The following is a 26,332-nucleotide window of genomic DNA, read 5'->3' as shown; positions in this document are numbered from 1 at the left end:
CCTCTCCCTGATCCACGTCTTGCTTCCACGGGGAGCCCCCCTTCCCTCCTGGAAGAAGACAAGTTGGCAAATGACTACTGTGACTACTGTCCTTTCACCTTCGGCAGCTTCTCAGCCAGTCAGACCCACTTCACCTTCACCCGAAGGAACCATAGAAGGAAAATCACCTGCACCAGGAAGTTGGCACTTCCCTATGGGTTTTCCCCAGGCTGACCAGCTGCCTATTACATACTCAGCTTGGCTCCATGCCTGATGCCTGGCCCAACCACAGACGGTTTCTATTCTCTGTTGTTACCTTGAACAGCACGCCTGTGTGTTTACTTACTGTTTATCCATCTCTCCAGCCACCTACTTGCCTGCCTTCTAACTTACTTGGTTTATCTATCCACCTACTATCTACTTATATCTATGTATCAATTTATCAATCTTTCTACTTATCTAGTTGCCTATATATTTATGTATCAACTTACCTGCCTTCTACCAACTAAGCCATTTGCATAATACCTACTAATAGGCTTATGTTCTCCTATACCTCCTTACTTGCCTAATTTGCATACAGTTTTATTATCTCTAGTACAAGCTTGTCAAACTCAAAGAGAACACTGGCCAAATAAACAAGGTCTGAGTTTATGTGGGTAGCAAAAAAAGAAAGCTTCAATTTTCATAGAAATGTGGGTTTATTTCAGTAGAGACATGCAGAATACAAAGGGTTGAAATAAGTGAGTAATCGTTAATATAAAATAATAGAACATTTTAATAAAAGTTAATATTTTTTCTTGAACATTAACTTACCAGACGCTGAATAACAGCACAAATTAATATGTGTAACGCAAATAAACCTATTTTTCTTGTTCTCCAAAATCAAAATATTTCCTATTGAACACAACAAACAAGTTGATCCAAGACTAATGTCATGGCAATTGGCTGCCAAAATATTCGCTGCTGTTATTAGTGGAGAGAAATGGTGCACCTGCGCATAAGACGCATAAGGGAAATGAATGCAACACCATGATAGTAACCAGTCATTAGTGAATGTTGTAGTTCGTTATTAATAATTACGTATAACGGGATATTGTAAAAAATGAGTTACAAAATTTTTATTAAAATGTTTCTTGCATACTGTTATATTGGCTGGGCCACAAAAATATTATTTGTGGACACATGTGGCCCTCAGGCCATGAGTTTGACATGCCTGATCTAGTACCTAGCCCTCTATTCACTGATTTCTTTCCTTCCTTTCTTACCTTCTTCCTTTCCTCCTCCTTAATCATTTATTTAGCACTATTACCAACAAGATGATGAGACCTTGGTTCTTGTCTTGAAGGAAAGATTTCAGTCAAGAGACAAAGTGGAGCAAAGCAAGCAAGAACTTATTGGCTGCAGCAAAAACACACTCAGGAAAGTGAAACAAGGAAGGGCACAGAAGAAGCAACAGGAGAGCCTCGGCTGGGCTGCTTTCAGAAGTCAGAAAAAAGGAGGGCCTTGGAGACAGGTTCAGGGGGTTAGCCTGGGACGAGCTGCCACTGCCTAGTGCTCACCTGGTTGCAAGTCTCCTGGGTCCCTTGGCATTAGGGAGATGCATGCCTATAGGGAAGGAGAGGTCTCTTTGTCATGCTAGATCCTGACTTAAGACAGAGACATTCAGATGCCCTGGGTAAGGCTGGCTTCAGTAGCAGTGAGAGGGCCCCTCAGCAGGAAGGAATGGAGCCCTGGGCTCAAGAGAATAGTTACCACCTCTGGGGGAGTTTTGAAGAGGAACATCAGCAGGAATATAGGATGCTGTATTCTCCCATTTAATAGGGAGAACATCAGGGCTTGGCTCAACCAGCAATCTGCCCACCCGCTCTTTGCCCTAGCCACTCAGTTCAGGAGGCTTGTCTTCTACTCTGCACCAGCCTGACCCTCTCCCCATCTCTCCACCATCAAGCAGCTGGAATTCAGACCCCATCAGCTCCTGGCCAGGCAGCACTGTGCCTCTCTCCTCCCAGGCCCTCCTTGTACTGATCTACAGGCTCTGCCATTAGCCAAACACACAGACTAGCACATGTCGCTGATCGGCTTAGAGACCTCCTGTGTTGACATAGACATGATCAGATTCTGGCCGGGAGCAGGGGGAGACGGGGGGTGGGGGTGGGTGGGGGTGGGAGGAGTATGTATGTGTGGAGAGACCAGGTGGCAGGCTGCTGCTATTGCCCATGTGAGAGATGATAGCCTCTAGGCAGGCGACTTCCAGGCCTGGCTGACTCTCACCACAAGCTCTGCCCTGCCATGAAGCTGACTCAGAACTGCGTTGGCCTTGGCCATTGGAATTGGCTGCCTCTGAGGACAGGAAGGGACTCCCATAGGTGGCCTCCAGACAGCTGATGGCCAGGGATGCCTCTCTTGGCACCAGGCCATGGGACCGTGAGACTTCTTGGGATTTCTAATATTCATCCCTTCTGTTTTGTTAGCCTATCAAAGCAGGACTCTGTTTCAGATTGACTCTTAGCATTTCTAAATTGACTCTTAGCATTTCTTTTTTGTCTGCCTACTTCCTCTCCTGGGACTTCTGAATGCAGTGACTGTTTCAAAATAACCACCAATACAAAAATAGAAATCATTATCTTCATTTCATATGGGGAAACTGAGGCCCACACGAGGGAAGTGAGAGGTCCAAGTGTTACTGGTGAGAGAATGAAACCTCGGTTCTTACCTTCTTAAAAGAAAGATTTCAGTGAAGAGACGAAGTGCAGCAAAGCAAGCAAGAGTTCATGGGCAACGGCAAAAACACACTTGGACGGTGAGGCAAGGAAGGGCATAGAAGAAGCTACAGGAGGTCCTCGGCTGGGCTGCTTTGGCTCACTGAGAAGTCAGAGAAGAGGGCCTTGGACACAGCTTCAGTGGGTTAGCGTGGGAGGAGCTACCCATTGCTCCCCTGGTTGTAAGTGCCCTGGGTCCCTTAGAGGTGAGGAGATGCTCACCTGTGGGGGAAGCAAAGAGAGAAGGGAATAGCGCAGTGTGCTCCCCAGAGGGAGAGAGCGGCCACTGAGTCTTCATCCTGAGGGTGTTTGTCTCTCTCTTGCAGGTGGGCATCTTAGGGGAGATCTGCTGATGTCTGTCTAACTGCCTATTACACAAGGTCACATAGCTGCTAGTGACAGCTCTTCACAATCCTAACCCGGTGCTCTTATTTTTTTAATGTTTTTTAATTGATTTTTTTAGAGCGAGAGGAAGGGAGAGGGATAAAGAGAAACATCGATGAAGGAGAAACAACATTGGTTGGCTGCCTCCAGCACAAGGGACTGAGCTATTTCCCCTGACCATGGGCCCCTTGGTTCTTTGGTCGATGCTCAACCACTGGGCTACACTGGCCAGGCCCAACCCAGTGCACTTTCAGTAAAAATGCATGAGACACTTAAGTGATTGTTTCCCAAACTTCTTTCATTTCAGTACCACCCTCATGATGCCTGCCTACCACCTATACTATTATTTACTTGACAGTTTCTTTCAAACCACTCACATTTTTTTTATTCAACTTTATTTCCTAAGGAAAATTTGTGTCTGTCATAAATGAAAAAGAATGCCACACAGGAGATAGGAAAACAGAACAAGGTCGTTAGATTCTAGACAAATACTGTTGTCTACCAAAGGCGTGAGGTTGGAGGCTGCTGTATGTGAAATGGGGACCTCCTACATTAGGTGCTAATGACAGAGCCCCAAACTGAGACTGTCTCCTTGATGCCCTCAGGAGCATGGGCAGGGACTTGAAAGGGCACTAACTTTCTCCTTGGGCGAGTCAATGCTATTTGCCACCACATCTGCATGTCACTCCAAACCAGCGAGCACATATAATTTATAACTTATGTTTCAGTTCAATGTCTCGGAACAAAAGGATGGGCAAACCACTCATGCTGTGCAGGAAGTTCAGGGTGATTTGGTGTAGGGGTAGTGGTTGTTGGGGGGGAGTGGAATCTAGGATATTTGGGGATCTCTAGTCTTGGCCCCATCCTGCAGAGTATGGCACATGTCGGCATCTGGCACCACTGTGGTCTCCACCATTTCAGAATGTTGGTGTGTTGAAAGGCCCCCCAGCAAACAACTTTACAACCTTCTCCAGTCACCCCATTTTAAGGAACTGAAATTCACAGAGCCCAGCTGGGGGGTGGCAGGAGTTGGGCTGTAAGGGAGTGTGGACAAATTAGGTGGTGTCTAGAACAGAGAGGTCTGAGAGCTTGAAGTCACCTTGGAGGGGGAGAGTTTTCTGCTGGTCCCTTGCTTGCTTTCTTTGCATGCTGGCTTAGTCTTGGCGGGCTCCTGTCCTGGCCTGACTTGTGTAGGGAAACAGGCGAGAGATGAGGCTGCCCGCTCCTGAGCTGAGCATCCGAAAGCACCACTGGGCAGGCTGAGGGTGCCAGGAGGGACTGCTGGACTCACTGCGTCTCCCACACCATGCGTTGCCTGGCTCCACGCCCTGCGGGGTCCTACCTGCCGGAGCCCCAAGGTAAAAAAGTGGGTGGAGGGGTTTGAGAATGCTTCTTAATTTAGGGTGGTCCCGGCTGGTCTTGCCATCCCAAATGAACAGACACACTCTGGAGTGGGGGTTTGGCGGTAAGAGAGGGGGCCCTTGTCCAGCTGTAGCTATTGGAAGAAGTGAGGTGGTTGGCCATTTCCTTCCACTTGAAGGGCACTTGGTCAGTCCAGATGCCTAAGACGTGAGAGGGTTTTATCAGCCCTTGAAGAGTTCTGAGGGCCCATTTCAGAGGGTGTGTTGTTAGCTCTCAGAATTGGTGGCCTGGCTCGGCCAATCACAAGGCCCTCCAGCTGCCAGGTAAACACTGAGGGGTGCCCTTGAAGGACTGGACTTCTGCCAGACCCCACCCCATCCTCGAGGAAGCAGGGAAACCAAAGCCAGAGTCAGCCCCTTGGTAGAGCTGTTGAGCCTCAGCCAGCTGGCCCCTGGTCAGACGCTGCCCTCTCCCCAACTTCCAAGCAGTGTTTTGGGGGAGAAGTGGGAGACAGGGGACAGATGGCGAGAGACAGGGTAGTACAGACAACTTGCACCTGCTCCGAAGTCAGAGCTCAGGTTTGAATCAGGGCTGGCTATGGTGTGACACTGAACCTGTCACCAGCCCTCTCTGAGGCCACTTTCCTGGGCTGTAAAAGGGGAGAGGGGGAAGTGTCTCCTGACAGGACAATGGCGGGGATTAAAGGGTCTAGCACAGAGCCTGGCACACGGTAGGAACTGACTGTCATCACAGGAGCCCAGTGTTATCGGTGTTGCCATTGTTGTGTGGTGGAGAGTGGTGGGACTCCTTTGCTCAGACACCATTGAAATGTGTGGCTTCCTCTGAAGCCCAGATGATGATGAGTTTGCCAGCTCTGTTGGATGCAGCCAGAGCTTGCTGGGAAAGTTTGTTTGCTTTTAAAATTTTTTATTTATTGATTTGAGATGGTGGGGAAGGGTTTGGTGTCCCACATATTTGCACATTCAGTGGTTGGTTCTTACAAGTTCCTGGAGTATCAGGTGGATGCTCTAACCAATTGAGCTATGGGCTAGTGCTGGGGAGTTTTTGATGAAGAGAGAGAGAGATCACTTTGACCCACCCCCTCAGTTCTAGGTGAGGAAATCCAAGGCTGGGAAGGGAAGTGACGTCACCCTCTCTCCCACCAAAGGTCTCAGGGTGGGCGGGGCAGAGGTCCAGGATTCTGGAGGAGGAAGGCAAGTCATACGGCAGGGGGTGTGGCATTGGAAATGCCAGGGCTGAACCTCCAGTGCAGATCCCTGAGGCGTGGTTCCTCCCCCCAGTCCCCCCTCCTTTCCCTACCCCCAAGGGCACCCAGCTTCCTGGAAGTGAACCTGAGAGCAAGCTCTGGTTCACATGCCCTGCAGGGTGGTTTGCTGCCTTCCCGGTGGTGAGCTAGACAGAAACCAAGGGGATGAGCTCCCTGCAAGCCAGGGAGTGCAGACCGCATGCCCATGGGCAGCTTGGCGCCCCTGCAGCAGGGGACGCCCTGGGAGCGCCCTGGGCTGTAGGGGTGCCACGGAGGTGCTTCTGAGAAGCCACGTGGTAGACGCCGCAGGGGGAGGCTTGGATGCCTGTTGACTCTCTAGCCCAAGCCTCGTGGAGCAGAATGAAAATGAAAGAGAAAAGGGGCCGCTGCCGGGGGTGGAGGCAAGGTGGCCAGGTGACTGGCCGTCCCAGGCTCTCAGGATCCCGGGAGCTGTCGGCGGGAGAGGCCGCCAGCAGCGCGGCACCGCGCGGGAGTCCGGGCAACAGCGGTAGGTGAGCGAGGTCGCATCTTGCAACCCCTCAAGTCGAACTGGGAATCCAGACTCAGTGGGGCAGCGATTTGCCGGGAGTCACACGGGAGCAAGGCTGGGAGCAGGGGAAGAGGATGGGCAGGACGTAGACCTGGGAAACTCTGGTTTCCAGCATCCGTTGAAGGACCGGGAGCTGGGAACCAGGGCTGGGCTGCAGCGCCCCAGAAGCTTGGGGCGGAGGGAGACTGCGGGGAGAGCCGGTTGGGAGGGGAGGGAGTGTCCGCAGAGGGACTGGGACGCGGAGCAAAAGCAGGTGGTGGGGTCCGCCCTAGGCTGATCCACTGCGCCTCCTTGAGTGCGTAGAGGCGCGCAGGTGAGCGCCGAAGACGCAAGCTCTTCCTCCGTGGGGGCCCTTGAAAAGGGGGCGTGGGGCTCAGTTTCCCTGTTGGATAATAGCCCTGCTCAGACTGTGGAGTCTGGGAAAGGCCCTCCTGGTGGGATCCCCTGCAGGGAGGGCTCTGGGCAGCCGAACTTGCGGAACTTTAGCCCCTAGATAAATCCGCTCCTCTCTGAGGACATTGGGAGGCGGGATCTTTTCTGGAATGTCTTGGAATGTTGGTATCTCTGCTTCACTTCGGGGTCCTGAGCCCCCGAAAAGGGGGCGTGCGTTCTCTAGGGCTCCAGAATGCTGGAATTGGAGCCACCATATCTAGCTTTGTCTGGGGGGCCCTTACCACCGCAGTTCTCTGAGCCCCACGGCCCCTCTCCACACCCGATACAGGGGAGGGGATACAGTCCTGAAGGCCACAGCACCCCGCTTCCAGTGGCAGCCAGGAGCTCTTTACTTGGGCAGAAAGTTTTCCATCTGTGCCCTGCTTCCTTTCCCCACCCAAGGAACTACTTCAGGTCAACCAAAAGGTTAAGAAAATCAGTACTGCTGATTTTTTTTTTTTTTTTTCCCCAGCCAAAGGCCATTTGGATATATATAATGTCACTATCACCTTAAAAATTATCCTGCTATATTTGGTCAAACATTTAAGTAACTCACCCCTAGTTCCTTGGCAGGCTGTATATAGTGTGCAGGTTCCAAGGCCCTGCCCCTAAACCCCATTGGCTAGGCCTGGGGTGGGCCTCCTAGTGGCAGGTTAACCATTTATCCCAGGCGATTCTTATGTCAGGGGTCCAATGGTCATACACACATTGAGAAGCATAGATGTGCCCCAACCCCTGTCCTCTCTCCATGTTACAGAAACTCTGGGAACTTCCCCAGGAGGTTTTGTCAAAGGCCATATAGCCGAGTGGTTGGTAGAGTCAGGATTTGAACTCAGGTCTCCAGAGCAGCAGGGAGGTATCTCAAAGACTTGGACACTTGTGTGGTGAGTGGCCCAAACACAGTTCTCCAAGAGGCTTTCATTGACACTGGTCTAACGGCTGTGTGGTACTAATTAGGTTACTTTTTAACAAACTGGTAAGGTAGCTGACATTATTTTGATAACCTTGTTTTGTTTTCAGTGGCAAGTGATACTGTGGTTTTGGGTGTGTGTGGTTTTTTTTTCTTTCATATGAAGTAGTTATAGAAAGTTTTCTTATTCTAAAGTAATAACAAACCTGACCAATGTAACCTTTTTAAATGTGCAATTTAGAGGCAGTAAGTACATTCATGATGTTGTGCAACTGTGACCACCATCCATCTCCAGAACTTTTTCATCTGCTTCAACTTAGTCTGTCTCTGTTAAACAATAACTCCTTATTCTCCTCTCCCCCCCCCTGGCAACCACCATTTAACTTTCTGTTTCTAAGAACTTGACTATTCTGGGTGCCTCGTATAAGTGGAATCATCTATTTGTCTTTCACTTAGCATAACACCTTCAATTCGCCTCCATGTTGTAACCTGGATCAGAACTTCGTTCCTTTTTATGGCTGATCGATATTGCAATGTATGGATAGACCATGTGTTGCTTATCTGTTTATCTGTCCATGGATACTTGAGTTGTTTCCACCTTTTGTCTAATGTGAATAGGGCTTTTATGAACATTCATGTGTATGCCTGTGCCCTTGCCTTCAACTCTAGAAAGTTTTCTTTCTTTTTTTAAGTACATATGTTTTTATTTATTTCAGAGAGGAAGGGAGAGGGAAATAGAAACATCTATGATGAGAGAGAGTCATCAACCATCAACTGGCTGCCTCCTGCGCGCCCCACATTGGGTATGGAGCCTGCAACCCGGGTGTGTTCCCTCACCAGGAATCGAACCATGACCTCCTGTTTCATAGGTTGATGCACAATCACTGAGCTATGCCAGCCAGGCTAGAAAGTTTTCTTTCAAAATAAATATATTTGTTTCTTTAAAAATTAACTTACAGAGCCGAAACTGGTTTGGCTCAGTGGTAGAGCGTCCGTCTGTGGACTGAGGGTTCTCAGGTTCGATTCTGATCAAGGGCATGTACATTAGTTGCGGGCACATCCCGGTAGGGGGTGTGCAAGAGGCAGCTGATCGATGACTCTCTCTCATCGATGTTTCTAGCTCTCTATCTCTCTCCTTTCCTCTCTGTAAAAATCAACTAAAAATATATATATATTTAAAAAAAATAATTAGTTCTTGCATGTGTTTTTTTAATTAACTTATAGAAAATGCTAAGATAAATTATAGAATAGGTGGAATGAAGGTATGATGAAAAATTGTAAAGGAGGCAGATGATTGGCTGAAGTTTGGGAGACTTGGGATTAGTAGAAAGACCTGGTAGCTATCATAACAATCTAGGCTGTGGGACTGATAGCACCTAGATCAAGGGCAGAGCAGCTGAGGGACTTTTGAAATGAAAACTAGAAGAATTGAAGTGTCCAGTGGTAGCAGAAACGGAGGCTCTAGAAAATGCCCTTGGAGGAAGGAGAATCATAGCCCTCCTGGTGTTCAAGGAAGGCCCTGCCAGGTGAGTCAGTGTCTTCCTGGTGAGTGGAAATAAAGCCTCTCTTAGTGCTCAGAATGTGTCAGGAAGGAGACACAAAAGGATGCTCATTCAACAATTCAGGTTCCCAGGCCCTGCCCCAGACCTACTGAATCAAAACTTAGGGGGGTGAGCCCAGGCTGCTATGTGGTTAGAAACTTTTTCAAGCAGGTTGCTTTGTTTTGCTTTGTTTTGTTTTTCTCTTTATTCTTTATAGGCAGTTTTCATTCATAGCCAAATCTGTCAACTGCTGAGCTCTGTAGACAGATCCTGGCAGGCAGGGCCAGCCTGTGATTCATCTCGGAGTCTCCAGCACCCAGCAGAGGGCTAAGCGCTGGCGTAGGTGCCATGTTAGGTAGAGCGAAGGGTCTGGACTGGAGTTGGGGGCCTGATCTGCAGCCTCGTTCTCCTCCCCTCCCCAGCATCTCGCTCAGGCTCTCATACCCCCAAAATGTGTTGACTTCTTTTTCCAGGTCACTGACTGCAGCTAGAAATGTTGGGATATGCAGAGGGAAGGCCACTGGAGAGTGGGGAGACCAGGTAGCTGGGAGGAGGATTACCTTCTGCACTAGCACTGCAGGCACCCCTCTGCCCCTGGCTGCATCTCTTATAGTATGTCTCCTCCCTTTTTGTCCCAGGCCCACCAGCCTCCCATCCCCAATAACTGTACCACTTACAGACACATGCACAAACCAAGGTGGTCTTGTTTGAGTTCTAAGATTCCCCAAGTTGTGATGAGGTGGATTCCTTCATTGGGGGTCGAGAGAGATAGGTGGCTTACCTGAGCTCTCAGTAGTGGTCTCTATGGGGCTATCTGTGAGGTTCTTTATATATAAAATTTTTTTAACTAATTTCAGAGAGAAAGGGAGAGGGAGAGAGAGAGAGAGAGAAACATCAGTGATGAGATAATCATCAATCAGCTGCCTCATGCACATCCCACACTGGGGATAAAGCCCAATTGACATTCAACCCCTGAACCATGCTAATTGGACCAATTGTGGGGTTCTTTATGATTTCCAGACTCCACTTGGGAAAAACCAGAGTGGAGTTGTCTTGGATGGGGCTCCCTGGGAAACAAACTAGGAGATGGAGATCTGCACGTGGGAGGTTTAATTTTAGAGAGATCATGGTTGGTGGGGGAGACCCGAGAGGAAAGGCAGGAAGCAGGACTGGGCAGCGGGAGGTGTTGGGTTACAATCCAGTTATAACAAAGGTCTCAGCCAATCCCAGGGGGAGTGCCGAATCTGGCACAGACTATAGGGTTATCTCACATTGAGGCAGAGACCAGATCTTTGCAGGCCACTGCCACCAATCATCACACGTGGGCTACCCCTAGAGAAGGGTGTGACTTTGGACTATTTTGAGAGAGCTTGAGCTGTGAGCTTGAACCACTTGCCCTCAGCAATCGTTACTGAGTTGTCACCACGGTATCCACCACACAAGTGTAAATTGTCAAGTCAGAGAGTATCCGGAGGCCAAGGCCTAAACCGTCCCTTGAAGTTGTGGTTTTAACTGTACCCTGCACAGCCCCCTTGTAGGAGGGGAGGTTCAGGGCCCCCCAACCCCTTGAACCAAACAGCTCCCTCATCACCTGTTCTGAGTTTCGGGCTCCTTTCAATTTCCTTTGAAAGCCACTGCTCTAAAGTGACATTCTTACTTAACAGATGAGGGCACTGGAGACCAGAGAGGGAAAGGGCTCACCTAGTGTCACCCAGCCCATTAGATGCAGAGCAGGGCCAAAATCCCAGGTCTCAGCAAGTCCCTACCTTGATGCCATCCTTAGTCTATTGTAAACTCGGCCATCTCTATGGCCATTCCTGTGTACTCCCTCCCCCGTCACTCCAACTGCTGAGAAGCCCTGTGAATAGGGCCTGGAGCCAATCATGCTTCCATTTTTGGCTTTCCTTCTCTGAGGCCCCTTTGTTCAGCGCACAGGGGCTGGGGAGCTGTGATTGAAATGCCAAGATACTTGAGGGTGCTGAAACTGGGGGAGGAAGGAGGGGAAGGGGGGTCCACTGAGATCCAATGGAACTCCATGCCTCACAGTTCCCAGACAGCTTATCTCTTAACCTCCTTTCAGTCCAAGCGGGCATCAGAGCTGGAAAGACACACCTACCATCCTAGATGCCGTAACTCCCATGCTTCCTGCTCCTCCCCTTTGTGGAATTGACTGTGTGGATGTGCAGGGCCAGTCGCCTCCAAAACCTTCTGTTGGAATAGACTTTCCTGTGCATCCCAGTTCCATTGTGGGGCAGAACAGAGTATAATCCTGCCTCTTCCTGCCCCAATCACCCACCATTCCACGCCATCATCTTTCTAGCAGGTCAGAGACAGAAGGAACCTTAGAGGGTCTCTAAAACAAGGGTTGCAGCTGAAACCAGTTTGGCTCAGTAGATAGAGCGTTGGCCTACAGACTGAAGGGACCCAGGTTCGATTTTGGTCAAGGGCATGTACCTTGGTTGTGGCACATCCCCAGTCAAGGGTATGCGGGAGGCAGCTGATAGATGTTTCTAGCTCTCTATCTCCCTCCCTTCCTCTCTGTAAAAAATCAATAAAATATATTTTTTTAAAAAACAAAAGACAAGAGTTGCAAAGCCAAATGCCTGAAGGACCATAATAGTGCAAAATGGGGTCAGGCAGATGGCAATAGGGAGTTGTGGGAACTTTGGCAACAATCGTGCACTCTATATGGAGACGTTGCAAGGGTAACTAAGATACCCATAAACATACTCAAATTGCCTTAGGCGACAAAATACCTAGGCTTATGGGCCTGACTCAGCCCTCATTTTTGAGTCATATTCCAAGTCAAGCTCCCTATGGCATAAGAGCCTGCAGTTAGAGTGGAGTGCCAGAGCTAACCAACAGCAGTTTTCCAGACCTCTCCTGTCCTGCTGTCCCCTAGTACATGCTCACACACATGCACACACTTGCATGCACACACCTCTTCTGATCTCCCCACCTGGAAAAGAAGAGACCAGAACCTCCAGCCCCATAATTCCCTCAGCATTGCCACATCACATATCAAAATTTCCCTTCTGTCTCTTGTGACTTCCTCAAGTTCCTCTAGGAAGTGAAAGTCTTGAGTGAGACCAAGTTTCTCATTTTTCTGCAGTGCCCACGCTGGGCTGGCAGACAGCAGGCCAGACTGCTGGGGATTTCGCCTCTGAAGGTGGCCCTGCCTTCCCCTGTCCTTCTCCATGTCCTGACCATTCTCATCTCCTCCCCCCCAGAATTGCAGGCTCTTGGGCCCAGATTGTCCCTAAGGGGTCTCAAGAGTGCAGGTGTTCCTTTTCCAGCATCTACAGGTGCCAGGCTCTGTTGGGGAGCCACACCCCATGAAGCTTCCATCGTATTTGACTTTGCTTTGTTTCTTGTAAACTTCAGGAGCCTTTCAACCTTGCTAACTGCCCACCTCACTTCATAGCAGTCTGTGCTCTTTGGTTCACATAAGGCAACTCTCAGTTTCCCTCTTCCCCTTCTGCCACCCATTCCAGCGCATTCAATGTGCACCCCTTTGTTTATATGTGTCCTTTCTTTTAAATTTATTAGGGTGGCATTGGTTAATAACATTATAGAATTTTCAAGTGTATAATTCTATAATGCATCATCTGCATACTGCATTGGAAACTCACTACCAAAAGTCTAGTCTCCTTCCATCACCATATATCAATATTTAACCCCCTTTACCTTCTTCATCCTCTTTGCATGTGTTCTTGTAAAATATGTGTTGTCATTCTGCATGTCTAGAACTGGGCTACCTGAGTTCATCCTGTGTTTTTTGTTTGTTTGTTTTTTAACTCTGTACTGTTTTATTACAGTCCACCCATGTTGCTCTGTGTGCATTTGGTCTGCTGCTTCTAATCACTGCACCATCCTCCATGGGTTGTGGTGGCTACTTTTTCCTGTCCCTCCCCCAGCAAGGGACGACAGGTGGCCTCCAACTGCCTGTCACCACTCATAGCACAGCGGTGAGTATCCTCAGATGTGTGTCCTTGTAGAGCTATGGGACTAGTTCTTGGAGCTGCACAGACCCAAGAACTGAATTGCTGGGTTGTGGGGTCTACACATTCTTAGATATGCTGTGTGGTCCAGGTTCTTCTCTGGGGTGGTCACACCAGCCTGTTTCCACCAACCCATTTGAAAGCACTGCCCAGCTTTCCGGTTTTTGCCAGTTGTACAGTGTCAAGTGACAACTTGCTGTTTTCACTGTGGAGCTTACATCCTAGTAGCACGTCCTGATGTATCACTATAGGCGAGTCACAGCAAACAGATGAGGTAGACACTTGATGCCAAGCCAGCACAGTAGACCTCACAACCTAGAGAAGCTAGGTAACACATGTGATCTCACACAGTTAATGTGGAACTGGGGTTTGAACCCAGAGCTCACCCTCTTAACCCCTGTACTACGGTATTAAGATCATATTTTGTCTCTCTTCTAAAATATTATCTGGGTCTGCATTACACCCTTCTAGGCAGGGACTATATTTTGAAAACTCTTTAGGGCCTCTAGAGATTCGAGCCAGTGATTTTCTTATAGGAAATGCTCAGTAAATCATTGTGTTACAGAAAGAAAAAAACATGCAAGAGGTTTCTTTGAGTTTATTTGAAGTGCAAGTATAAAGAGGAACTCATAACTCATTTGACCTGAAACCCACAAAGATGCTGATTGGATGCTGGCTGTGGTAGATAAGTATCTCTGGGAGCCTGCTTCCTATCACTGTCTCACCTCCGGAAGCAGCTTGTCATGAGGGTGCTTAGGGGGCCTTAGGGGAATAGAGAGGGGAAAGGCAATGAGAAATCTAGAATCCTAAAATGCTAAGGCATTATAGGATTCTAGATTTTAGGACTCCCACACCCAGTTGGTGAAACTTGGGTTCAGAGAGGTAAAGAAATGAACTCAAGATCAAAGATAGCCCAACTGGCATGGTTCAGTGGTTGAGCATCAAGCTATGAACCAGGAAGTCTCGATTTGATTCCAGGTGGTGTGAATGCCCAGGTTGCAGGCTTGGTCCCCATTGGGGGGCATTCAGAAGGCAGCCATTAAATGATTCTCTTTCATCATTGATGTTTCTATCTATCTATCTATCTATCTATCTATCTATCTATTTATCTCTCCCTTTCTCTTCCTCTCTGAAATCAACACACACACACACACACACACACACACACACACACACACATGTAATAATAATTATTATTTTTTTAAAGATCAAAGGTATAGCTGGAACTCAAACCCAAGTCTCTAGACACACAGTTCTGAGATTTTCTGTTCCTTCCTCCAGAGGAGAAATTCATAGTCAAGAAGTAGAGAAGTATCCCTTCTCATACTCTTTTTTTAAATTTTTTAATTAAATTATTATCTGTGTACATATACCATTGCACCCCCCCCCCATACCCCTTCTCATACTCTTGCACTGCAGTGCAGACTAGTGCTGAAGGTTTTGGGAGGGCAACAGAGAAGCCCCTTTCTCCCTCTCAATTTCTCCTCAGACCCTCAAAGATATATGCCCTCTTTCTGGGAGGATGTTATGTTGACACAAGAAGAGCTACATAAACTGAACATCAAATTGCTCGGGTCTGACTGATGACATTCTGGCCACAATTGATTTCCCAGGGAGGGGAGAGAGAAATGAATTTTTATTTCAGAAACCGTTTTTGGTGCATACACTCTTTCAAAACCTTCTTGGTGGTGGTGACAGGTGGTGGCAGCTGGGCAGTGATTACACTCTTCCTATGAGGTCTGTGAGGCCTCCTTAGGCAAAACAACAGAAATCTTGACTTGACAATGTGGAGAATCAGGCAGGAGTGGAAGAAAAAGAGTCCCTTAGTCAACCTCAGAGGTAAGAGGTAAATTATAATAAGATAGTAATAATAATAATATTGCACTCATCGTGTATATGTTGGATGCTGTTCTAAGCTTCCATTCATTAAGTGCTTTCTAAACACCAGTCACCTTCCAAGGGCAGGGAAGTCTTTCCTCACCATCATTGAGAAATGGTAGATTTCTTGGGGTCTCTCAGGCCAAGTGTTGGGAGAGATACAGCCCTGTCTCCCCGCCTCCCTGCCTCGGCCCAGGAAAAGGGCGGTAGCTCAGCCTTTCAGTTATGCTTCCTCTAGTCATGGCTGGCTGGGCCTGATGCAAACCTGTTGTTTGGGTTCCTGTAACCACTGCCTAACCCATTATAAACAGGCAATTCTAGCCAGGGCCCTCTGTTGGATTGGAAAGTCCATTCTCTGTGACTTCTGGGTCTGTGCTGAGATCTCCACCCCCAACCCCCACACCTCCCCATCTGTAGTGAGAGTTGTTGAGTGAAAGGAAAAGAGCACGTGGAAATGATGAGCTGTGTGTATTTTCTCACAATATTACCCTCCCTCTGTCCTTCCCCACTTCAACTCTGCTTTCTTCTGGGTCAGGTGGGGGTTCTCAGAAGGCTCTCAAGGCCAGCTCTTCTCTCACCTCCTCCAAGAAGCTTCTTCTTCTGATTCCTTCCAACATGTATCTGTGTCCCATGTGGGTTGAATGGTGGCACCCAAAAGGATATCAACACATCAAATCCCTAGAACCTGAGAATGTGACCTTGGTTTGGATAAGGGTCTTTGCAGATGTAATTAGGTTAAGAATCTTGAAAGGAGATCATCTTGGATTATCTGGGTGGGCCCGACATCCAATGGCAAATATCCTTGTAAGAAAAAGGCAAAAAATTTGAGACACAAAGAGGTGATGTGACCACAGAGGCAGAGATTAGAGTGGCTTGGCCAAAAGGTTACATGCCAAGGAATGCCATCAGTTCCCAGAAGCTAGAAGAGGCAAGGAAGGATTCTCCTCCAGAGCCTCCAGAGGGACCAGCGCCCTGTCTGCACCTTGATTTTGGAGTTCTGGCTTACAGAACCGTGAGATAAGAAGTCTGTATTGTTTTAAGGTGCTCATTTTGTAGTGGTTTGTTGTAGTAGTAGACTACCTGAACTTGGGACCAGGTGGGGGTATTGGAGCCACGCAGGTGAGGCTTCAAATTGGTTTTAGCTGGCCAGAGCTAGCCTACCTTCCAGGATTAGTGTTTTGCCCTGCTGGTGTTTCTCAGTTGTTAGAGCGTCAGCCTCACACCAAAGAGTCGCAGGTTAGATTCCTGGTCATGGGCATATACTTGGATTGAAGACAACCAATCAATATCTCTCTCTAACATAGATGTTTCTTTCTCTCTCTCTCTCTCTCTCTCTCTCTCTCTCTCTCTCTCTCTCTCTCCACCCTTCTCCCATCTCTAAAAAAATTAAATTAGTAGAAAAAAATAAAAACTTTATTGGGATATAATTCACCCATTTAAATCCAATGGACTTTTTAGTATATATGCACAGTTGTGCAATACTCTGCACAGTCAATTTTAGAACATTTTCATCATCCTCCCCAAAAGAAACCCTGTACCATTAACAGTTGCTCCCCATCCACCCACACACACACAACTCTACCCCAATCCTAGCCACTAATCTACTATCTGCCTCTAAAGATTTATCTCATTGGCATATTTCATATAAATGGAGTCATATGATATGCGGACCTTTCTGTTTGACTTCTTTTACTTAGCATGATTGTTTTCAAGTTTCATCCATGTTGTAACATATGTTAATATTTATTTCTTTTTATGGCTGAATAACATTCCACTGTATGGATTTACCACATCCTGTTTACCCATTCACCCATTGATGGACATTTAAGTTGCTTCTGTTATTTTGGCTGTTATGCATTGTACACAAGTTTTTGTGTGGACACGTCCAAGGTTGCCTTAAAGATTAAATGAAGTAGGACCTAAGGTACTTTCTATGGCCTTTAACAAATGATAATGAAAGATCTTACAGAAAATCTGCCCACTGCTTCAATTTACAGATTAGGAAACTGAGGTACAGAGAGGATCAGAGAATTGTTCAAGGTCACCCACAGCAGTAGAGCATTACAGCTAGATGTAGGTCCTTGAGTCAGTCTGCCCAGACCAAATCCTGGTTCCACTTGGATATGGGTTACCATATGTAAGTCACTTCATTTCTTGGAGACTTAGTTTACTAGAAGAGTCAAGGAAGGATTCTCCCCTAGAGCCACAGTATAAGATCAGGATAGTGATAAAACCCACCTCGTATGGTTACTGATGTGAGGAATAAATGTGCTAGCCTATGGGTCTTGCACATAGTAGGTGCTCTCTGTCCTAGCTGTCATCATTTATGGCAGTGCAAGATGTGGAACTCGGTCTCCTGGCTTACCAGGTGTAAGGTGTCTTGACCATACACTTTTCCAGTTTCCTCTCCTGTATCATGAGCATCTTCCTAGTGTAATTGTAAGTTTTTTGAAGGAAGGAACTATGGCTTCCTCTTCCCATGCCCTGAGTATAGAAGAGGAGCTGAATGAGCTCTTTTGCATACTTTCTTTGGCTACCCCAACCCTGGCCTTTACCAGGTAACTCAGCTGGTAACTATGTTAATTCCCTGCATCTTTTCAACATCTGGGATAAGATGACCAAGTGTGTCTCCCTTCCAGGCAGTGGACAGTGTAGCACCATGGAGTTGGGGTCTCTGGAAGGAGGGTACCTGGAGCTTCTCAACAGCAATGCCGACCCTTTGGAGCTCTACCACCTCTATGACCAGATGGACCTGGCTGGCGAGGAAGAGATCGAGCTCTGCTCAGGTGCGAGGTCCCTTCCTCCCATCCCTCCCAAGCCTCTCCCCACCCTCAGCCTGCAGTGGAGATTAACAGCAACCAGTGTAAGCGCTGGCCACGGAGCTCTGGTCAGCACCGCGGACAGCTCCTGTCCCTGGCGCGAGGCTGGCTCTAGCACTGAGAATGTTTCCTAGTCTCCCAGCCCAGCCCTGCTCGCTCCTCCCTTCCGCCTCCCCAACCAGCCCTCTTCCCAGATCTCTCTTATTTCCCTGCAGAACCTGACTCGGATACTATCAACTGCGAGCAATTCAGCAGGCTGTTGTACGACATAGAAGGTGATGAAGAGACCAGGGAAGCTTATGCCAATATCGGTGAGAAATATTCTGGCCCAGAAAACAGAGTTAAGGGGAAAGGTTTTTTCCTCTTTTGTTAGTCTCCCCCATTCACCATGAGCCACAGCCCCTCTCTCACAAATCAGAGCAAAAGGGGATGTGAGGCAAGGGCTAAAGAACAGACTCCAGGGCGGACTCCAAGAAGATGGAGAGAAGTGAGGGAGACTGGCCCCTCCACTAATGACCCACAGGCAAACAAAACCTCACTTTTACATCCTTTGCCGCCACTTCTCTACCCTTTTCTATTTCTTGTTCTTTCCTCCCATTCTCCCCAGCTCCTAAGCCCAAACTACTCTAACCCCCCAATGTGCTGCATCCTTACAACAGAGGAAGTAGGCAATATTACTATCTCTATTTTACAGATAATGAAATGGAGTTCAGAGGTGAAGCAATCTACCCAAACCTGCATTAGAGATAGTTATGGGCAGGTCTGAAATGCTAACCTACGTCTTTCTTGTTTCAGAGTCCTACTCTTAACCACGAAAAGGGAAGTATCTGGGGTGGGAAGGTTTGCTAAGGCATAAGCTCAGAGGCTGGGTTGCAGCTTTAAAAAGAGCTAGGCTTTCAGAAAGGCGGAAGTCTAGGGAGAGGTGTTTGCATTGTTGATGTTCAGGGGCTGGTTGGGGTAAGGATCCCTCCTCACTGGAGCCACGACTATCCCACAAAGAGACTTTGTTGAGGTAGAAAAAGGCAGCCTTTCTTTTGGAAGACACAGCCCCTACCGGAAAGTAACCACTTGGCTATTACAGTGCAGGCTGAGCCCTGGCCGTGTCCTCAGCTGGCTGTAGCTCAGCTGGTTGTAGTGTCGTGTCTCATACACCCAAAGATGGCAGGTTCGATTCCTGGTCAGGGCACTTGCCCAGGTTGTGGGTTGGATCCCTGGTTGGGGTGTGTAAAGGAGGCAATCAATCGGTATTTCTCACATCGATGTTTCTCTCTCTCCCTTCCTCTTCCTAAAATCAATTTTAAACAATGTAAAGTGCTGGCTGAATTTCCTGCCTCCCATTTGTCCTCTTAGCTGGGCACCTTGTATGCTGAACAACCTGCACAGCTGGTCTTAGTTGCCCTTTTTCTGGCAACCCCAGGAGCACGTCACTCAGGGGGCCTGTGCTCAACACAAATGTGGCTGGTCTTTCCCAGGGCACAGTCCAGTGTCACGCCAGGGTAGAAGACGGAGAGAGGTTTCAAATTACAGAACCGAGAGCCTGCCTGCTTCCTTTCTTCCTGGGAATTTACTCGCAGGAAGCAGAAGTGTTTTGGGCTGAGAGCACTGACACTTCCTCACAACCGGAGGCAGTAGCAAAGAACCTGGGCATCACCATGATTTGGGGGTTTCTTCCTGAGAGGCATCTACACAGGAAGTGGAACTGCCTGAGCTCCTCAAGGCTGTGGGTTTGCTCCTAGAGGGCCACACCCTGGCGTGGACACGCAATCATTTGAGACATCCTGAAATATTATGTTGGCTTCCATATGTGTAAAAAAAATGGGAATGATAATCACACTTTCCCCCATGGAATGGCTGGGGAGAATTGAATGCATACACATATGTGTGTAAAGTAGTTAGAAAAGGAATTTGCAAAGAGTACGCATTCAATAAGTATTAGGTACCACCCCACCCTAATAGTCATCATCTCTGTTACAATCATCATCATCATCATGTTTGCCCTTCCTCCATTCCTCAGCTCAGAAGCCTTTATGACTCCCTGTTATCTATAAAATTAAGTCCTAAATTTCCCAACATGAAATTTCTCCTGCAGATACCTGTCTCTCAGAGTCTCCCATACATACCCCAAATATCCAGAAAGCCCCTATTCTCCACCTCTCAGGCTCTGCCCCATCTTTCAAGGCCTGCCACCAGGATCCCTTTCTCTCGGAAGCCCTCTCTGACTGCCTCATCCCACTCTCTCCTCAGACCTCCTGCCATGATCGTTGTCTTCCTACTGGTTCCAAACCACATTCTCCTTTGTATAATTAGCCAGGCTCTCAGTCTCTAATGCAGAGCCTCTAATTCTCACCATCAGTTCCTAGGTTGTAGGCATGATTTATTCTCATGACACGGATGATGAAGTGAGGGTCCCCTGAGAGATTAAGTAACTGGCCCAAGATTGCATAGTCGGGGAGACAGAGCTGGAATTGAAACTCAAGCCCCCCTGACACCTCATCCACACTGTGCTGCACTCCTTTATAGCAGTAGATACATTTTTGTGGATACATACCCCAGCCCTTCTGTTAGATTAAGAGCCCACAAAGGCTCAGTGTTCCTTCATGAATGTGATCATTCATCCGGCAAACATTATTGGGAACTCACTGACTGCACTTCTCCTTGTCTGGGCAGCGGAACTGGACCAGTATGTGTTCCAGGACTCCCAGTTCGAGGGCCTGAGCAAAGACATTTTCAGTAAGTTGGGGGCTCTTGGCTCAGCCCACATGTCCTTCCTTGTTCCTTGGGGAGCACTCTAATGCCCGAAGACCAGTCTTTCATGGGTGGTCAGATCCCTTCCCAACAGAGGGACAGCACGGGTTCAGCTGGGGTGTCCATTGACTGTGCTTGTTGGCGTCTGGTTTTCTTCCGAAGTCGAGCACATAGGATTAGAAGATGTGATCAGCGAGAGTGTGGAGATGCTGGAGGAAGCTGGACAAAAGAGTCAGAAAAGACGTGAGTGAGCCCCACCCTGGCCCTACCCAGTCTCGCTTGACTCCTGGCCCTGCCTCCGCCCACAGCCTGTTGAGGCTTTCAGTGGCTTCCCTCATTCAGACCTGTCGAATCCTCCTGGGTGTGGGTGTTCCACCTGCCTCTCCCCTCACCACGGCCCCCTGAGGAGCCCTGGAGGAACCAGAAGCCCCGGTGCGGTGCGAGTGGCTACTCTCCTGGTGGGTCTCTGTCACTGGCTGTGTTGACTGCTATGTCTGAAGGACCTTTTGGCTCTGGCTTCCCTTTTGTCTTTAGCTGACACCCCTGTATGTGGGGGAGGTTTTGGAGTCAGCAAGGCCTGGGCTTTAATCCTGGATCTGCTACTTATGCTCCCTGTGAGCTTGGCAAGTACCTGCACCTTTTTGAACTTCCTACTCAGTCTCCCTGCCTCCTCAATCTGGCAGCCAACAGGAGCTTTCTAACTACAAACCAAATCATTCCGCTTCCCTGTTAACATTCCAATGGCTGCAAAATACATCCCACAGGGCCTGCAGGATCAGGCCATTTCCACCTCTCCAAACTCCCCATAAGCCACCCTGCCCCAGCCACACTGGCTTCTTTCCATTCCTGTAACCCACGGACCCTTCCTGGCCTCAGGGCCTTGGCACTTGCTGTTCTCTTTATCTGTAATGTCCTTCCCCTACTTCTTTCCATGGCCAGCTCCTTCAGATCTTTTAGGTCTTGGCTAACATGTCACCTCCGCCAGGAGGCTTTCCTTGACCACAATTTTCACGTGATTACCTCGTTTACTTTCACCTTGTTGTGTCTCTCCTAGCACCTTAGTACTGTCATAGTCTGAACTAATTTTATTTATTGCCTTTTGCCTAGTTCTCCCTCTTGTCTTTCTTGCTCGTCACCACATCCCCAGCATCTACCAAAGTGCCTGGCATGCAGTAGTACCTCAATAAATACCCATTGGATGAAAATTATCTGTAAAATGGGCATAACAGTGAATGACGTGCATACTATTTGCCAGACCAACTGTAAGCCCTGTACCAATTTCTTTATGTTCAAACAGGTTTTTTTTAGTTTAATTCTCTCGGTTCCCCTCTCTGAAGACAACCTATGCTGTCACTTTCCTCTTTGCCTTGTTAGACATGTTATTTATCTAGAACCCAACTCAAAGTTGTGTGGTTTTTTTCTTTTTTAATTTTCTACACAAATGGCCACATTTTTTACCTATGCTATCTGCATCTGGCTTTCTTCATTTAACAGTCTGGTGGTGGCAGGGGGAGGAAGAGCGGTCACTTCTACATTACTGATAGAGAATTGTCTTGCCTCTAGGAAACTCTTCCTTCCTCCCATCTTTCATTTCTCTCTCTCTCTCTCTCTCTCTCTCTCTCTCTCTCTCTCTCTCTCTCTCTTTCTCTCTCTCTCCATCCCTACCTTCCTCCCTCTTGTTTTCATTTTATGAATGTTTTCCCCAACATTTTTTATGAGGATTGGCCACATACAATAAAGGTGGAAGAATTGTGCTTCAAACCACAGAGCTACCAAATGTTTGGCTGTATTTGCCTGAACGCATTTCTATCCATTTGTCCATCCCTCTATCCATCCACCCATTCATTCATGTTACATTTGGGAAATTTAAAGTGAATTGCAGATGATAGCACACTTCCCTGTACATCTTTCAGCGTCCTTCCGTGTTCATTTTCAGGGCTGCACAGTATTTCATTGGTGGATGAATTGTGGTTTGTTTACCCCTTGCTAAGGGACACCATTGGTGTGCTAAGTATTTGATTCTTACTCACCAATTTTTGAGGAGTACTCACAGGTGTACTCCTGTGAGGTAGGATCCCCCTCCCACACTTCCAGTTCACAGATGAGAGCTCATAGGCTCAGAGAGGCTGTGTTGCAAAGACACACAGCTAGGAAGGGATCAAAAGCAGGTGTTTCATATTTTTTTAAATTCAAACTTGTCTTTGTGTGTCCCCTCTGTGCTTGTGCCACTTCCTGTACCTCACTGTCCTGGGAGCTTCGAGGTGGGGTTTGGTTATAAGCAAACAGATGAGGTCAGGGGGTGGGAGTTGGACCCCCAAGGCCACCTCTTTAGCCTGTGGGGGCCCAGGAGCCCCTCCTGGCTGGGAACACCCCTCCCCTGGGCCTGCTGACCCCGGTGTTCTCTCTGCAGCCTTCCCAGAGGAGCTGCCTGCAGACCTGAAGCACAGGAAGCTGGGTGAGCAGGTGGTGGGCCCGAGGGCGGGGTGGGGTGGGGTGGAGTGGGGGGTGGGGGGGGGGGGCGCGCTGGTGTTAGAGGGACTGCAAGGCGGGCCAGCCAGGGCTCCTCAACTATTGTACATACAGAAATTGGCATTTGAGAGCCAGGGATCAGAGAGGCAAAGCCACGTGTCCCAGATCACACAACCAGTGAACAAGTTTAGGATCCCAAAGCTGTGTAGTCTGAGGGCTACCAGGAAACAGCTTCTCCCACAGAGCTTCCTCCCTAACATCCCTCCCTCCTCTTTATGCTGAGTCAGAGCTGAGATCTCGCTCCCTCTCAAGCAGATCCTCACCTTGCTCCACTGCTTCTTTCAGAGTGCAGCCCGTCACCCATGCCTGCCCTCCCAACATCAAGCTTCAGTGAACCTCTTCCTCCTAGCTCACCATCTTCCCCACCAGATGCTTCCTCTCCCCCCTCCTCCCACCCAGTTGTTATTGCAAAGGTGGAAAGACCAGCCCCTGGGGAACAGACTGAGGAATAAGAGGCTTGTGGTCTGATGGAGGAAGCCTAGTCCCTGACCTCAGGGAGGTAGGGGTCCTGCCCCTGAAGACCCCAGGATAATGGGGGAGCAGTCCCTGTCTTCAGGGAGCACCCAGTCGAATGAGGGAAGCAGGTCTCTACCCTCTTAGTCTCCCCATTACACCCTTGCCCCAGTCTGATGGGGGCGCCACCACTCTTCTTTGGGAAGTGCCTGGGTCTCCTTGGGAACTCTGTGACTGGCTGTAGGAAGTAGAAGGGCCCTGGGCCAGCAGCCTACGTCAGGTGTGTCCTGCCTCAGTGGCTTAATGGGACCACCACGAGTCTCCACCTCAGGAAGCTCTTAGGGCCCAGGCACAGAGAGGGCTGGGGACAGGGGCTTGGCTGCCCGGCACAGAGTAGTTGCTGATCAAACCAGCTTTGCCCAGGGCTGAGAAGCAGATGGGAGTTTCCTCCAACTGCCAGGAGAGAGATGTACCCTTCTTCCAGAGCGCTCCCACCCCAGGAAGACCCCTCCAGGCAGCCTCTTAGGTCCCATGCAGCCTCTAACATGGCCTTCCATACAGCCGAGCCCCTGACTGCGCCCGTGATGACTGACACGTTCCTGGTGGGGCCAGTGATTGACTCCTCAGCTCTGCCCTGCCCATCACCCCCTGCTCTGTTCAACAAGGAGCCCACATCCGTCCAGACTGGGCTGGAGGAAACCGTCCTGACGCCTGGTAGGTGAGGGGCTGGGAGAAGGAGGGCTTCCCCCTCCCTGTGCCAGAGGAGTGACAAAGACAGGGCCCACCAGGGACAGAATCCTGACCCCCAACCAGTGTCACCCGCTCCCGTCCCAGCCAGTCCCATCCTGGGTTCCCATCCACTCGGTCTGTGCCAGAAAACATGTCCCTGGAGGCACAGCATGGAATCGCCACCAATTAGAGAATTTGCCCGCCAGCCAGTGCCATCCACTGTGGAGGGAGCACTTCTCTGTGTCAGCCACTCTGCCAGGCTCCAGGGACACTGCCTTGGGAAGGCAGACACCGCTGCTGCTCCCTTTAGGATGAGAGCCAGATAATAATCAGATAATCACAAAACAGGATTACAAACGCAGGTGCTTTGGAGGATCCCACCTCACTGCCTTGGTCTCTTGCAGCGCCCCCCTCCGGTTCCTTGCTGAGCTGCCTGAGTCTCCCTGCTGGGCCCATCCACATCATCCCCACCCTCCCTGCTCTGCCCCAGGGGCTCTGGCAAATCTCAGGAGCCGGAACAGAGGTGTCCAGTATACTCATCTACCAAGGTGAGTGAGGGAGGCCTGGCCCCACCCCTCTCCTGCTACCTAACTCCTCCCCCCTCCCCAGGCATTTGGCAGGTGCAACCTAGTACCCTTCTATGATCCTCTCTCCTCTCTGTCTCCACTTCCCAAGAATCAAAGTAGAGGAGCAGAGCTCCCCTAGGGGATCTGGGTGAGCGACCCACTGAGTGGCTGTGTGGCCTTCAAGTGTCACTTTTCCCCACTAAGCCTTCATTTTTTCCTTCTTTTCCCCACATTATTAGACACTGTTATATTTTTAAACTACAACAACAATACATATGCATTAAAAAGTCAAACAATAAGAGATGCTTATAAGGATCACCGAGTCTCTCCCTCACTCTTTTAGTAAAACCTTGTGAGTAGTTTGGTGTGCATCCTTGCACAGCTTTCTCTGAATTACCTTGTTTTATGATTAGTAAAATGATCCGTTCTGATGGTCACAATGATGGGCTGTGAATTGCCCAGGGGAAGGCATGTTTGGCTCTCAGAGATGGGAGAGAGAATGAGGCCAGGCTATACTTCCACTCCATTGAAGAGCATCCTTTGAAGGTGGCATTGCCAATTTATGTATAAGTCACAGGTGTCCCAGAAGCAGGGGGACATTTTGGGCATCTAGGAAAATGAACACTGACCTAAGTTCTCTATGAGTGAATGTGTTCATTTCACAGGTAGGGAAACCAAGGTTTCAGGAGCTAGATGTAACTCCAGAGCTTTTTCTTCAACTATGAAATTTTCTTCCATTATGAAATGTTGTCCATTGGAAGTTCTCTTTTCCTCTCCCCAGACTCTCCAAGCCCCACAGGCTGATTTGAGTGTCTCAACTAGGTGACTCAACTAGGTTCCTGGCTGGGCATCCAGTTGTTCTTATATTCCCTTTCCACACAATTTAGGTGAGATGCCCCAAGCACCCCCTTCTAGCAACCCAGCTGTCCCCAGCCTCCCGAAGTCCCCAGACAGACCTGGCTCCACCAGCCCCTTCGCCCCGGCTGCCGCTGACCTTCCCAGCATGCCAGAGCCAGCCCTGACCTCCCGTGCAAATGTAACAGGTAAGGGGCTCAGGGTCTGTGAGAGGCACTGGAAGCAGGATTCAGGTCCTGGGGAAAGAATTGCTGCTGCAGAAGATCAGGTCCACACTCAGCTGCCTGCAGGGACAAGCAGGTTGTGTTTATGTAAACAGGGCAGGGCAGAGGGGGGGTGTCCAGGGAGTGGAGGGCCTGGGAGGGTGGGTGAGGGGGACAGCTGGAGAATCCAGGTCCCACCTAAACCAGGCCACCAGCCTTTATCAGCTTGTCACCAGGCAGGAAAGCCCAGTGTGGCCAGAAATTCTGAATTGTCAGCAGAATCTGGGAATCTTGACATTTTACATATTGTGATTTTTAAAAACATTGGTGAAAATGTTTAAAAGTAAAGCTGGCCAAAGAAAGAGATCTT

The 26,332-nt window shown here is 48.9% G+C and overlaps 1 protein-coding gene across 5 annotated transcripts in view; it reads left to right on the top strand.

Annotated features, from left to right (window-relative positions):
• Positions 1-26,332, top strand: part of CIITA (class II major histocompatibility complex transactivator) — a 49,005-nt gene that overhangs the window by 6,669 nt on the left and 16,004 nt on the right. For 3 of the 5 annotated variants that reach the window (XM_045571287.1, XM_036410367.2, XM_036410370.2), the window contains exons 2-9: positions 17,703-17,849; positions 18,098-18,193; positions 20,550-20,612; positions 20,790-20,870; positions 23,038-23,082; positions 24,171-24,323; positions 24,743-24,886; positions 25,792-25,947. In XM_045571287.1, the coding sequence (XP_045427243.1) occupies positions 17,703-17,849; positions 18,098-18,193; positions 20,550-20,612; positions 20,790-20,870; positions 23,038-23,082; positions 24,171-24,323; positions 24,743-24,886; positions 25,792-25,947 (885 nt within the window). Of the gene's footprint in view, positions 1-4,204; positions 4,481-5,817; positions 6,260-17,702; positions 17,850-18,097; positions 18,194-20,549; positions 20,613-20,789; positions 20,871-23,037; positions 23,083-24,170; positions 24,324-24,742; positions 24,887-25,791; positions 25,948-26,332 lie in introns of those variants that run through there. The other 2 variants (XM_036410369.2, XM_036410368.2) reach the window with 2 other exon arrangements.

Source organism: Pipistrellus kuhlii, unplaced genomic scaffold (genome assembly GCF_014108245.1).
Source record: "Pipistrellus kuhlii isolate mPipKuh1 unplaced genomic scaffold, mPipKuh1.p scaffold_m20_p_4, whole genome shotgun sequence".
NCBI classification, from domain to species: domain Eukaryota; kingdom Metazoa; phylum Chordata; class Mammalia; order Chiroptera; family Vespertilionidae; genus Pipistrellus; species Pipistrellus kuhlii.
The sequence above is the reverse complement of the archived record's forward strand: the minus strand, read 5'-3'. Positions and strand labels throughout refer to the sequence as shown.